General features: G+C 44.4%; 1 protein-coding gene across 4 annotated transcripts; it reads right to left on the bottom strand.

Moving 5' to 3' along the window:
• Window positions 1-168: 168 nt before the first annotated feature.
• On the bottom strand, window positions 169-11,590 carry sp1 (sp1 transcription factor). 4 transcript variants are annotated; one of them, XM_061688220.1, is made up of 6 exons: window positions 11,501-11,590; window positions 10,889-10,956; window positions 8,286-9,663; window positions 4,947-5,088; window positions 4,653-4,846; window positions 169-1,634 (listed from the first exon to the last, which is right to left on the bottom strand). In XM_061688220.1, exons 1-6 carry the CDS (start codon window positions 11,505-11,507, stop codon window positions 1,339-1,341), a joined length of 2,085 nt encoding a protein of 694 aa, XP_061544204.1. In that variant the 5' UTR covers window positions 11,508-11,590; the 3' UTR covers window positions 169-1,338. The 4 variants fall into 4 exon arrangements, with proteins under 4 accessions (XP_061544204.1, XP_061544205.1, XP_061544206.1 ...); XM_061688221.1 differs by having other exon boundaries at window positions 4,653-4,843; XM_061688222.1 differs by having other exon boundaries at window positions 11,425-11,510.
• Window positions 11,591-13,831: the final 2,241 nt, after the last annotated feature.

The following is a 13,831-nucleotide window of genomic DNA, read 5'->3' as shown; positions in this document are numbered from 1 at the left end:
TTATTTAAGGTTTTAATCCAGATGTTTGCAGTAGTATACGATATAAAATCCCTTATTTAAAACAGGCAGGGGGAAGACAAAGGTAAATAGCACTTGTCTGTAGTTTACAAAAATAAATGCCTAACAGACACATAGTGAAGTAAAGACAATTTCACGGTGGTGACAAGAGTCATTCAAAAATGGACCTTTTTAATACACTGAGCAACTTCAGCGAGAACCTGTGGTCTCGAGCCAATTACAATTAAACAAAAAGACATGACCACTCCTTGTTTTCACTTATTTGTGCCTGGACCTTTGGTTTGAGCATTTTGCGCTGTACAGCTTTGAACAAAAATATTCCACAAATCAAATAAAAGTAACTCCACAAGGCAAAGTGTCAGCTGGTGTAGGGGGGGGAATAAAGTTCTTGGAACATCACAACCATATACAAATGCATCAGTCGCTCAATCTACATACAGCAACAAAACTCATAACATGATTGTACACGAGGTGGACAACTAAGAAGGCAACCTCTTACAATCAACAAGGACCATCCTGCCCTAGGCTAAGATTGGTGGAAATATATATATATTTTTTAGTAAATATATATTTGTATATATACACGCACACAGATCTGTTGGGTTTTTTGCTTGCAATGAAATGTAATGAATCAGCACTTGGCTTGGCTTTGTACCTACACATTAAATAGTTACTCTCAAGATTATAGTACTCTTGCGCAAATGGCTGACATTCTCAACAGTCCACTGTTACCATAGTCAGGATGGCGTGTAAAATCCAGTTCTCCCAAAGGACAAGAGGGGGGTAGACATGCTCCGTTAGGGATTAAGGATGAATTGGATGTAGTCTCGATAGCAATCGGGTGTGTGGTGCATTCACGAAACGAGGGAGAAACAAAAGAAAATCACATGAATTCGTCATGATACGCAACATGAGTAGGGCTACCCAAACCAAGGTAATGTGGGTCATAACGTTTATATATGTACAGTATATGTTGGCATTATGCCATTTTAGTACCGAGGGTCTCTAGCTGACAAAGTTTGGGGAACCCTACGCTATAATTTTCTGAGCTACGTTTATGATGTATAAAAGGTTTTTTTAAAGTTGTGCTTTCCATCATGCTGAACATGGTAATGGCTTGTGTTGTATTACGTTAATAGGACATTATTATGGCAAGACGACTTACAATTTCGGTTATTTTATTGCAGTCCCATTACAGAGATAATTGAAGTCGTGGGGGCGTGAAGATTTCTGCAAACAAATAGGCAATCCAACTTTTAAATCTAAATGCATAATCCTGTTTGTTCAGTGTCTGCGGTCCCTGAATGCGGCGTGCGCCTCTTAGTAGTTGCCGTTGATGTGATTCAGGTCCACCTGCACCATGTTGATCCCACTGCTGGCTAGCCGAGCTATGCTCTCCGGGGACAGGGTCTCCATGGTGACGATGGAGTGCTGGTCGCCGGCCGACAAGGCCTCGCCCTCTGGGGAGTGGGCGGCGGGAGGGGTTTCGGACGCTGCGGCCCCGGTGTTGCTGGGGAGCACCCCTTTCTTGTTGAAGTGTGTTTTGATGTGTTTGGAGAGGTGGTCGCTCCGCATGAAGCGCTTGGGGCAGTCTGGACAGGCAAACCTTTTCTCACCTAGAAGGAGGGCAATAAACACATGCTTCAGCATGCAGTTATCAGGCCATCTATCCTGATTTTAAGACCTCTCATTCACTAAATATGAGCGCTAAGAGTGGGTGATATGGGCTCAATGTTGGACATTATCTGAAGAAATGTTTTTTTTCAAGATAAAATATATATTGCTATTTTAAAGAGCTTCATATAGGTAGTATGGCTAAACACTGCCCTTCCAGGGTGCAGAGCTGCTCATCAAAGTCACTAATCCTCGCCTTGCCAAGATTAACCAACTATGGACATCAAATTAGCGGGTAAATTGTCAGAGAAAAAAAATAAAAAATACAACAGCTACACAGAAAGCACACGCAACAAGTTAAAAAAACAGAAGTGCGTTTGTACACTACTGCATACGTCAGCCAGGAGGGGGAGGCAATCGCTAAAGTATATTAATCCTATCATGTTAACCCTATGAACAATGTTATGCGTTTCTTTGCACTGTAGAGTGATAACATTTTAATTTTGAGTTGTATGATCTTCAAAACAAATGTTGACATTTTTTTTTGTTATTGATATAACCCTAGAGTGATAAATTTTCATTTCGTGTTGTATGATCTTCACAACCAATGTTGACAATTTTTTGCTGTTATTGATATAACCCATTCAGAAATACTTTATAATTTTTAACATCGAGTTTATACCTTGATACATAGTTACCGTGAAGGATTTTAGGCCATGTCACCCAGCCCAGAAAACCTACAAACCCCAATTCCAATGAAGTTCGGATGTTGTAGAAAACGTAAATAAAAACAGAAAATGATCTGCAAATCCTTTTCAACCTATATTCAATTGAATACACTACAAAGACAATATATTGAATGGTAAAACTGATGAAAGTTGTTTTTTGTTGTTGTTTGCAAATATTCTCTCATTTTGAATTTGATGCCTGCAAACTGGGACAGCAATTAATGTCCTCAGGTTCCAAATGCTTATTGAGTGTTGTTAAAAGGAAAGGTGATGTAACACAGTGGTAAGTAAACATGCCCCTGTCCCAGCTTCTTTGAAATGTGAGGCAGACATCAAATTCAAAGTGAGTGAGTATTTGCAACAACAAAAAAAGCAGTTTTATCAGGTCGAACATTAAATATTTTGTCCATAGGGGTCGGGTGCATTGTGAGCTGGGCGGTGACCGGAAGCTGGCCCTCGGGACGTGGAACGTCACCTTTCTGGGAGGGAAGGAGCCCGAGCTGGTGTGCGAGGTCGAGAAGTTCCGACTAAATAAAGTCGGGCTCACCTCCACACACAGCTTGGGCTCTGGTACCAGTACTCTCGAGAGGGGTTGGACTCTCTTCCACTCTGGAGTTGCCCGCGGTGAGAGGCGCCGAGCAGGTGTGGGTATACTTATTGGTCCCCGCCTCGCCGCCTGTACATTGGGGTTCACCCCGGTGGACGAGAGGGTAGCCTCCCTCCTGCTTCGCGTGGTGGGGACAGGTCCTGACTGTTGTTTGTGCCTATGCACCAAACAGCAGTTCAGAGTACCCACCCTTTTTGGAGTCCTTGGAGGAGGTGCTGGAAAGCGCTCCCGCTGGGGACTCCATCGTTCTGCTGGGGGACTTCAATGCTCATGTGGGCAATGACAGTGAGACCTGGAGGGGCATGATTGGGAAGAACTGTCCCCCCGATCAGAACCCTAGTGGTGTCCTGTTATTGGACTGTGCTCACCACGGATTGTCCATAACGAACACCATGTTCAAGCATAAGGGTGTCCACACATGCACTTGGCACCAGGACACCCTAGGGCGTAGTTCGATGATCGACTTAGTGGTCGTGTCATCGGACTTGCGGCTGCATGTCTTGGACACTTGGATGAAGAGAGGGCCGGAGCTGTCAACTGATCACCACGTGGTGGTGAGTTGGCTCCGATGGTGGGGGAAGATGCCAGTCCGACCTGGCAGGCCCAAACATACTGTGAGGGTCTCCTGGGAACCTCTGGCAGAATCCCCTGTCAGAAGGAGATCGACAGGTGAATCGGTGCAGCGTCTGCAGTGATGCGGACTTTGTATCGGTTCGTTGTGGTAAAGAAGGAGCTAAGCCGAAAAGCGGTTGATCTACGTTCCTACCCTCACCTATTGTCACGAGCTGTGGGTCGTGACAGAAAGAACAAGATCCCGGATACATGCGGCCGAAATGTGTTTCCTCCGCAGGGTGTCCGGGCTCTCCCTTAGAGATAAGGTGACAAGCTCGGTCATCCGGGAGGGGCTCAGAGTAGAGTCAGTGCTCCTCCGCATTGAGAGGAGCCAGATGAGGTGGCTCTGGCATCTGATTAGGATGCCTCCCAGACGCCTCCGCGGTGAGGTGTTCCAGGCACATACCACCAGGAGGAGACCCCGGGGACGACCCAGGATACGCTGGAGAGACTATGTCTTTCGGCTGGCCTGGGAATACCATGGGATCCTCTCGGAAGAGCTGGAGGAAGTGGCTGGGGAGAAGGAAGTCTGGGCTTCCCTGCTGAGGCTGCTGCCCCCACGACCCGACCTCGGATATGCGGAGAAAAATGGATGGAGGGTTAACATTATAGGGTTAATATACTTTACCGATAGCATCCCCCTCCTGGCTGACGTATGCGGTTATGTACTAATTCACTTGTGTTTTTTTAACTTGTTGCGTGTATTTGCATTGAAATGGATTTGCTAATCACTGCATTTGTTTTTATTCACGTTTTACACAACATCCCAACTTCATTGGAATTGGGGTTTGTACTTTCAACTCCTAATCCTGACTTGGACCCCACTAGGAAACCTTAACCCTGGCCCGAAACCCCACTTTAGAACCCGATAGTGCAGTATAATATTACTTAAGGTTTTGCGATATATAGTGCAGTATAATATTACTTAATGTTTTGCGATATATATTTAAATAACTACTACCCATGCCTCTGTTTTAAAGAAACATGCATTTTGAGACCTGTCTTTGGACTTTTTCAGGCCGTTGCCATATAAACGAATGGCCAAAATGGACGCGTTGCATCCTCCTCCTTACCCGTGTGTGTCCTCTTGTGACGCTGGAGTTCGTCTGAGCGCGTGAAGCGCTTGCCGCAGAAGGCCCAGCTGCAGACGAAGGGCCGCTCGCCCGTGTGCCAGCGCAGGTGGGCCCTGAGGTGTGACGTCTTGCCGTAGATCTTGCCGCATCCTGACATGTGGCAGATGTGCTGCTTCTTTTTGGTTGGGTCGCTGCTTTTTCAAGGCACACAGACACACAATGTTAGCTTACCAGTGTCAAGAAAATGGCGGTTTGCCTTGTTTAGGTTAAGGTCACGATGTGACCATGACGGACCGTGCTTCTCCATCCTTGCAGAAAGGGCAGGTGCAGGCCTCTCTGCGGTTGCGGCGTCCCTGCGACGGTGGGCTGATGTCCTCGTCGTCGAGAGCCGCGCTGTCATCCAAACTCTCTGTGCCGGTCTGCAACGTTTGCTCTCCTGCAGAGTGTTTACGCAAATAATGATCCACATTTATAACACTTTAATATATAACGACCAATATAGTTATTTACCTAGAGTGTTGTACACATACACACCTATTTTTTTGACACCTTAACCGATTAAAAGATTATCCTGAGGGATTATCCTAATGGTGTGGGATGTCATGATTGTTGGTTTTTTTACTTCCACATTCTGCTAGGAAAACAGTCAGAGCTGACTATTGCAAATATTAAACCCATTCAATATTAATGATGGCAAATCCTTACGTGTGTAATGGGGCTGACCAGACTCCGTGATTGTAGCATGAAAACGGAATGATAGCCAAAAAAGTAGCTAGTGCTGTTGCCGGCCAAAAAGAGGGGCAATTGGGTTTGTTGAGTTTGTATAACGTGTTTCACAAGTCCATCCATCAATTTCCTGTAATGTTCATGATTGACCATAATAAAAATGACAAATTTGCAACCCGTAATGTAGTTAACACATAAGATAACAGTTAGTCTAACTTCTTACTACTTTCTTCTTCTACTTGGCATTTTCCAGCAGTCCGGAAGCGCTGTGGCACCATGCTGGCGCTCACATTTTAAAAATCGTTTAACATGTTACAAAGTTGTATAGTGTCCCCCACTGATGTCTGAAGGTGCCTTAGTCCATCACCAACGCAGGGGTAATGTCATAATTCTAGTCAATATTTGTATGAAAACCACATCTAGGCCCTTAATATAGTAAAACAGACAATGACAACACAGGAAGTTACAGCTGTGGCTGCGTGCCATTTGTAACCTTGTAATGTATGTCAGGACCGTCGCAAAGTGAGGGCTCCCTCCAAGACTCCAACTTCTTGACGCATCATTTTCACTCCTAACGATAGCAAATGCGACTGGTGGTGTATGCAGGAGAAGGCAGGCCACTCCCAAGGCCACAGTCATTCAGAGTGGCACCAAATTTAACACACAGGTTCTTCTCAGTAAATATAAATATCACAGAAAATTTAATATACATCAATAGTTCAATTTAAAAGTGACACGCTGATAGATTAACTTCAGAGTAAAATACTTGATAATTTTATTTTTTTATCGTTTTGATGATTCTCTTACAGCTAAAACTCAAAATTCACCAAGAAATTACAATATTACACAACAGACAAACATATTTTTTTTAATATAGAAATTAGAGATTGGCCTTTTGAAAAGTATTTTCCCTTGTGTTTAATAACTAGAAGTTTCACTTTTTGAACTGAACTACTGAAATAATTGAACTTTTCGATGATATTTTTTTAAGAGAGCACCTGTATATCATAGATAAAAGCCCCTCCATGTATGATTCATGCATATTGTCTGGGAAATTCACACAAATATTTAAAAAATAAATTAATAAAAAAATCTCTAAACAGCACCTTTGTTGGCTCTGAACAGAATTTTGGAGAGAAACAATGGCTGCATTTATATGATTAATTTTTAGAAACCTAACGGGAGTTATGTTTGCAACACAGCCGTGGGAGGGGTCAAGTTACACCCTTCCTCGTCCTCCACAGAAGTTGTGGTTAAGCTTGATGACGACACATGGGACACGCATTGACACAGCCGTTGAGGCAGTTCAACTGGTTGTGCCAGTGATGTCATGTGCACACAAACAAACACCGCACATGGGAGATCAAACACAGATAGGAGACGGTTTGCGTTGGGAAGAGAAAACTTTTTGGATGTGCTTGACATGTTTGCTTTGCACGTTTACTCAGCAGCACTACTTTCACTCAATTCTGTCAACAAAGTAGTAATTTTTTTTTTTATTGTCAAGCAATGTGGCCAAGTCATTTGCAGGAAGAAATGTCAGTGGAAGTAATCTTCTCTCAGGTCAAACTGTGGCCATCTTTATATTAAAAAATGTTTTTTTAAATTGTGTTTTAGGTAACACTGAAGCATTCTTCACTGTCATATAAGTGTAAAAAAATCTTAACAGCTGTAGAATAAAAGCTAAAAAAGCTAACAAAATACAGATAATACTTAATTTTGATCATATGGGTAGAAGCGACATCATGCATTGTAAAAATGCAATATCGATGGGTAGAAGGATTTTCCAGAATTTTGAGGTCAACTTTGGGGGTGTGTATTATACATGGGTGCGCATGATACACGAGAAATTGCGGTAACTGCCCAGCCCGTACGTTAAAAAATGTAAATGGTTTCGTTTGAATTGCGTGCTGTTATTAAGCTGTGCGTCTGCATTCATAAATTACATGTGGAAACTGAGGTCTCGCTTTCTGTAGGCAATCAATCAATATTAACTTTTTAAAACACACACACAATATATTTTACATATTTATTTAAATAATATATATTATATACAGTATATAGGGCTATATCCTTGTCTGGAGACATGTCCCTGACATCATTCTGGAAACAGCGCAAGCAATATTTTGTTCTCCCTGGTTCCAGAGTCGCAGCGACTAGTCAGTCTCGACGAAATCTCCGCCAGTGAGCTAGGCCCTTAAGCAGCGAGGACAGAGACACGCCTTCCATTTCCGGTTATATAGTCATAATCTGCACTGCTCTGTGCCATGACTGGTAGCATCAGGAAAAATGTAAACACTAGGAGTTAATTCTGGAGATGCTCACAGAGCTGAAGGGCTGCAAGGTATTCTGATGCTGAAAATATTATTTTTAAATACTTTGGAGACATATTTTCTCCATGAAACTGTAAATAAGACGCCCTTTTCTGTGTTGAAATTAGGATGGTCCACTGTAAAGGGAGTCCTCAGTTTAGAACAAAGTTCTGATCTTACAGCGATAACGTAACTCGAATTTGTACGTAGTTGGAATGTGCCATAGTATATAACTGACTACGTAGTCTTATGGCAAAAACGAGTATATTTCAGGCTTTATATATCCTCAAAACCTTGTACGTCTAGACCGTTTTAAACCGAGGACCCCCCCCCTATAGTCTTACGGTCACAGTTAGTTGTGTTTAGGTGTACAGCGCAAGAGACTGAGCACTAGAGCAAATAGCGAAAATCTATGAAAATCGGTTTATATTCGCCTTTAGATGCCACAGGATTCCGACAAAGCATTCCTTCACATGAACTTCGTTTCTTGGCACTAACATGCCACAAGATGGTGCAAAAGCAATATGAGCATATTGCTGAGTTTTTCAGCAAATAACAGAGGATAGATAGGATAGAGGTGATGCCCGTGACTGACCTGCTGTGCTGGTGAGGGTGATGGGAACACTCTGGAGCTGGTGCATCTGGAGGCCTGAGCCTCCAAGCGTGTTGAGATTGATGGTCTGGAGTCCGGGGATCTGGACGGTGTTGACCGATACTCCTCCGGCGGCGGGGGCTCCCTGAGTCTGGCCCACCGGGGCCAGCGTGATCTGCGTCCCCGCCGGACTCTGGATCTGCAGGGTCTGCCAGCTGACCTGGCCGTTGGGCCCGACCGTGCGTAACAGGATGGGGCTGGTGTTTGGCATGATTTGGAGGTTCTGGAGGCTTTCCTGGCTAAGAGTCGGGGTGGCAAATACCTGACCGCCCGCCGCTGTGATGGTACCGGCCTGAATGGTTTGGAGGGGCGTCGCCCCTTGAAGGACCTGCTGGGGCTGGATGAGGATCTGCTGCTGCTGCTGTTGCTGTTGTTGTTGTTGTTGTTGTTGTTGCTGCTGCTCTCTGGTGTCCGGCTGTATGGGGACACCCAGAGAAGCGCTCTGTTGGTATGTCGCCGCCACGGCTCCATTACTGCTCTGCACCATGCCATACGAGGAGGAGGTCGGCGTGGTGACGGTGGACACGCTGGTCATGTAACTCGCGCCGCCACTGGAAGATGTGGGCTGCTGTACGAGCTGGCTACCGCTCGCGTCGCCGTCCGCTGCTGTAGCGCTTGCTCCGGTGCTGATGGGCAACAGCGTGATGTTCCCATTGAGCGACACTGGCATATTTGCCAGGAACTGCGGCTGGTTTTGCAACACACCATTGCCCAGGGTGATATTCTGGAGTGGAATGGGGCCTTGAATGAGGCCGGGCATGGCGATGATGTTCCCCGCCCCGGCTCCTCTGTTGGCAGCGGCTATGATCTGTTGGCCGTTGGCAGAGGACACGATCTGGAACTGCTGTCCAGGACCAGCCGCGGCAGTCATGGCGGAATCTTGCTGGCTGTGGGCAAACTGCAGCGGCTGACCATCGACCGTCTGGAACTGAGGAATGACCTGATACTGGATGTTGGGCATCACGCCGGGGATGGCGGTGAGCACCTGTGGGCTCTGCAGTGCCGGCGCCTGGGTGACGACATACTGCTGCTGCTGAGCGCTCACGGCCACCGAGGTCGACGGGGACAACAACCCTCTCCCCTTGCCGCCCTCGCCGCCACTCTGCACGCCCACGGAGTCGGTGGTGACAGTGTTGCCGCACGACGATGCCTGTACGCTGATGGGGACAACTTGCCAGCCATTGGCGTTGGAGGTGAAGACACCTTGACTCATGTCCAGCTGCTGTTGCTGCTGCTCGCCGGGAGAGTCGTTCTCACCCGGTGTGTCAATGCGACTGCAAGTGGCTGCCAATAAGGCCAGTGGAGATGGCTGCTGAGAGTCCTGAATAGGGGAGGAAAATATACAAAATAAATACATAAATTAAAAGGTAAGACTTAGAACATAAATCTGTGCAAATGGGTAGCTGTCAAGTGTCAATATTAATACAGTGGGAAGTTATACAATTTGTAGTCCAACCAAAATGTTAGAAAAACATGACCCAAAAGTCACACACAATTGTACAGTGGTGCCTTGACCGATGAGGTAAATTTGTTCAATGACCCTGCTCGTAACTCAAAACATTCATCTCTCAAATTATCTTTCACCATTTAAATGAATGGAAATGCTATTAATCTATTCCAGCCTCTCAAAAAAAAAAAATATATATATATATATATATATATATATTGTTTTAATAAGAAAACTAGCACTCTACATTATTGTTCTTTCCACACAAAAAACATAGTCATAGCATAATTAAGTAGAATTGAAAGAATTAAACAGTTTGTGCATCATGATTTCATGCTTCAATGCCCACTGACATTGTGCTCCTGATTTGCACGCTTTGGCCATTAGTTTGGAGGGGCATTGCCTGTATTTCCTTTATTTCTGTGTAGCTTTCAGACATATCCAGGTCATGGTATTCTGCAAAGGTTGAATCGTGGCAACTGGCGTCTTCTTGATTGTTAAATTTGTTGTGGTTTTTTTTATCCCTGAATATGTTCAAAAATGACTTGGGCAATTATGCCATTAAGCTAACGATGTATTATTAGGTTAAAATCGACATGTCAGATTAGATTAATAATTAAAATTTAAATGCAGTAAATTTGAAATCAGATCATTATTACACCTTTAAATTGGTATTTCAGCAATGGTGTTGTCAAACGAGCCACCGTTTGAGTGGGCCGGAGGGGAGGGCGAGGGTGGGCGATGTGGGAGGGCCCGCATTTTCCCCAGCTCTCCCTCCCACTACCACCGCAGCAACGGCAGGCGACCTCCCCCCCCCCCAATCCCACCTACTTTAAAAATGCGGCCCTATAAACTCACACGGCTCCGGTAGCCACCCCCCTCCTCCTCAGATGCCAGTCGAATGGGCCGAGCGAGAGGCACCGCCAGCGAGGGGGTTTGCCGTCAACACCCCGTTTGTGGGCGAACTTTACCTGCCCACGTCCCACCCAGTGACATGTGCTCCGCGGAGAGAAACAACACACCCCGAAACATTGAAAATCCACACGCAACAAGAACCAACAACACAAGAATAACCTCAGTTAATATTTGGTTGACCTACTTGTGAGTTTCTCTTTTGACCGAAGCCTCCGCCGCTCTCTACCGCGGCCATTTCACCCTGCTGCTGATCTGCGGAAGAAGATTTTTTTTTCTTTAAAGATCACTATAGACTTTTCGCCCCGTCGTGTGAGTGTCATTAAAGCGGCAACGACGTGGCACCGAACCATGTTCCATTTAACCCAAAACACACGGTTAAAACCGTACGTGATATATATTAAGAAGCCAAATTACATGCCACAAGTGCTAACTAGCTAGCGAATTAGCATCGGCAAAGTGAACTTCACTCCACAGAAAAAGTAGAGCATTCACCCAGAGATCAATGCGCACAAACTAGTGCCACACTCCTCGGGCTAAAAAAAAAAAGAAAGAAAAAAAGTTGATAACCTTTGAAGAGAGTGGAAGAGATATCGTTAGCACAATACGCGACAACGGGTAGTTAAGTAGTTCTGTTACACAGCAGAGACATGGAAGCCGCAAAAAAACTAAACTACATTTTTGTTTTTTAAATACAGCATCAAACTTTTTAAGCGGCCGTACTTTCACACCGGTGTCTATCTGGCGGCTAAACGTTTCGCCGCGAGGAGACTTTCGGCTTGGGAAAAAATTGACTTACTGCTCATAATGTTCAAGACGGGAGGAGTTTCTCTTCTTTTTCTAGTTGACAACTTTTCACAACTTCACACAAACTTGTCGCCCCCCTCCCTCCCCCCTATGAAGAAGACCGGAGAGGGTGCGCTTGATTTGGGATGCGGAGAAGCCTGGTTAGCCTCCATTGAGAGCGACACGCGTACCTTTTCCCAGTGGTGGGAAAAAAAACATATACAAACAATTGCATACTTAAGTATATGTTTCACGTGTCTGTATTTTACTGGAGTATTATGATTTTTTTTTATGACGACATTTTACTTTTACTTCCTACAATTAAAATAAACAGATTTCTGTACTTTTTACTCATTACTTTGTCTCATTACCTTTTTTTAAACCTCTTACAGCGAGTCAGCTGCTGTTGATAATTGATTGACGTTTCGGGGCGTTATAAGGCACAAGAAAACAGGGAGAGCAATGAGAGGGAGGAGAATTATTTTATGAAAATAGTTTGATGTTGCTGTCGACAACACCAGTTAAGTGCAAGTTAATAAAAGAGGGAAACTATTTTGTGTGCAGAATTTTATTGTCGTTGTGCCAATTTACCGAAACTGGTATTTTATATAATTAACAGTGAAAATTCATTTTTATTTCTCTACTTAGGTATATTTCAGAGTCTGTACCTGATTTTACTTTTTTCCTTAAGAAGTTGAATCAGTACTTCTACGGTTACTTTTTTACACACATATCTGTAACGCGGGTTGTTACACTAATATTCGAAACATCCTATTGGCAATATTCTGTGGCAAAATGTATGTTTTACGACCTGCTGTAATTTTAGTGTATTGATTTAGAAACGCTGAATATAAATACGCTCATTTACAGATGAAGCACTAACTGTAGTTTATGTAGGAAAGAAGCGCACCACTATTGTGAAGGATTGCCCTTTACGCCAATGGCACTTGTTAAATCTGGTTGTTTCCGCCAACAATTCTAATCTCGCTAATTTGATTGGCTACTAGTCGAAAAGCGGGCGGGTTCAATCAAACTAGGTTGCACCTCTTGAGTAAGATAGACGTGGGTTTTCGTTTTTCTGTTTCGTAAAAGGCGCCATGTTAATTGGTCATACTTAATACATATAGATTTCCCCCTCCCCCCAATTTTGTTGGCTTTTCACGGATAAACAGCGAAGGGTAGATAAGTCTCTGGAAACATGGACTTGGGCGGGTGTGGACTGTGGAAGGCGGGCTGGGTATTTTCAGTCTTGCCTCCGTGGCCGCTAGCCACTCCCTTGGTGGCACCCTGTGGGCTGGGTAAGAGTACGGAGGCGGGCTGGGGGCGGCAATGGCGGAAGAGCGACGACAAGCCTGAGCAGCACAGGGGGAAAGGAACCAGGGAACGGCCCTCATGTGGGAGGGTTTTTGAATGATTCCGGCGTGCAAGGGGGCTGTCAGTGGAGCAGCACATGTGCTCACATAAACAAAAGCCATTACTGTACACCGTCACCGGCTATAGGCGCAAGAGTCCCACAGGAACTCACGAAAATATACCATCGCGATATTTTGGTGCTGCCAAACCAGTAATATCGCGATACGTTGATTGGCACGGCAAATTTATTTATACAGCGCATTTCATACACAAATTAACTCAATGTGCTTTATAATTTTCACGGTTGGTCAATAATTAAATCAGCTTTAGTTTACAGACTCTGTGTCCAGACAAGCACAATATTAAAAATTTAAAAAATAAATAAATAAATAAACATCCTTCATGGGACAACACTGAAGAAATGACACTTTTTTTACATTGTTAAATAATCAGTGTACAGCTTTTATAACATTGTAAACATACTGTCCCCTCAAAGTAGCAAACCATTAGTTTCTAAACTGCTGGCAACAAAAGTGAGTACACCCCTATGTGAAACTGTCCAAACTGGAAAAACAAATCATACACATGCCGGCTTGCAAGGAGAGATGTGAGAGTGAAAGAGGGAGCAAAAAGTGCTGCACCTCTTAAGATTGGGGACAATGCCTTGCTCAAGAGCACCTCAACAATAGCCAGGAAGCAGATTAGCATCTCTGCAACAGCTACTGCAGTTGCCATTTTTACATTTTGTCCACAGCAGGGAATGAACCGTGACCTTCCAGTTCCAAAGTCCAAGTCCTTACAGATGAATTACTGGCGCCCCATTTTTTCCATGGAATTGTATTAATTTATTCCCAGCAATATATTCTCTTTGGAGTTTCTCGGCTACATTGCTTCCAGTGCATGTATGTGCATTGTAGATTTTTTTTTTTCCAATCAGATTTCAGCCTCTCTGTGTTGCCATGCCCATGCCAGTGTAATCTGCCCAGAGCCT

Source organism: Phycodurus eques, chromosome 10 (genome assembly GCF_024500275.1).
Source record: "Phycodurus eques isolate BA_2022a chromosome 10, UOR_Pequ_1.1, whole genome shotgun sequence".
In the NCBI taxonomy this organism is placed as follows: domain Eukaryota; kingdom Metazoa; phylum Chordata; class Actinopteri; order Syngnathiformes; family Syngnathidae; genus Phycodurus; species Phycodurus eques.
The sequence above is the reverse complement of the archived record's forward strand: the minus strand, read 5'-3'. Positions and strand labels throughout refer to the sequence as shown.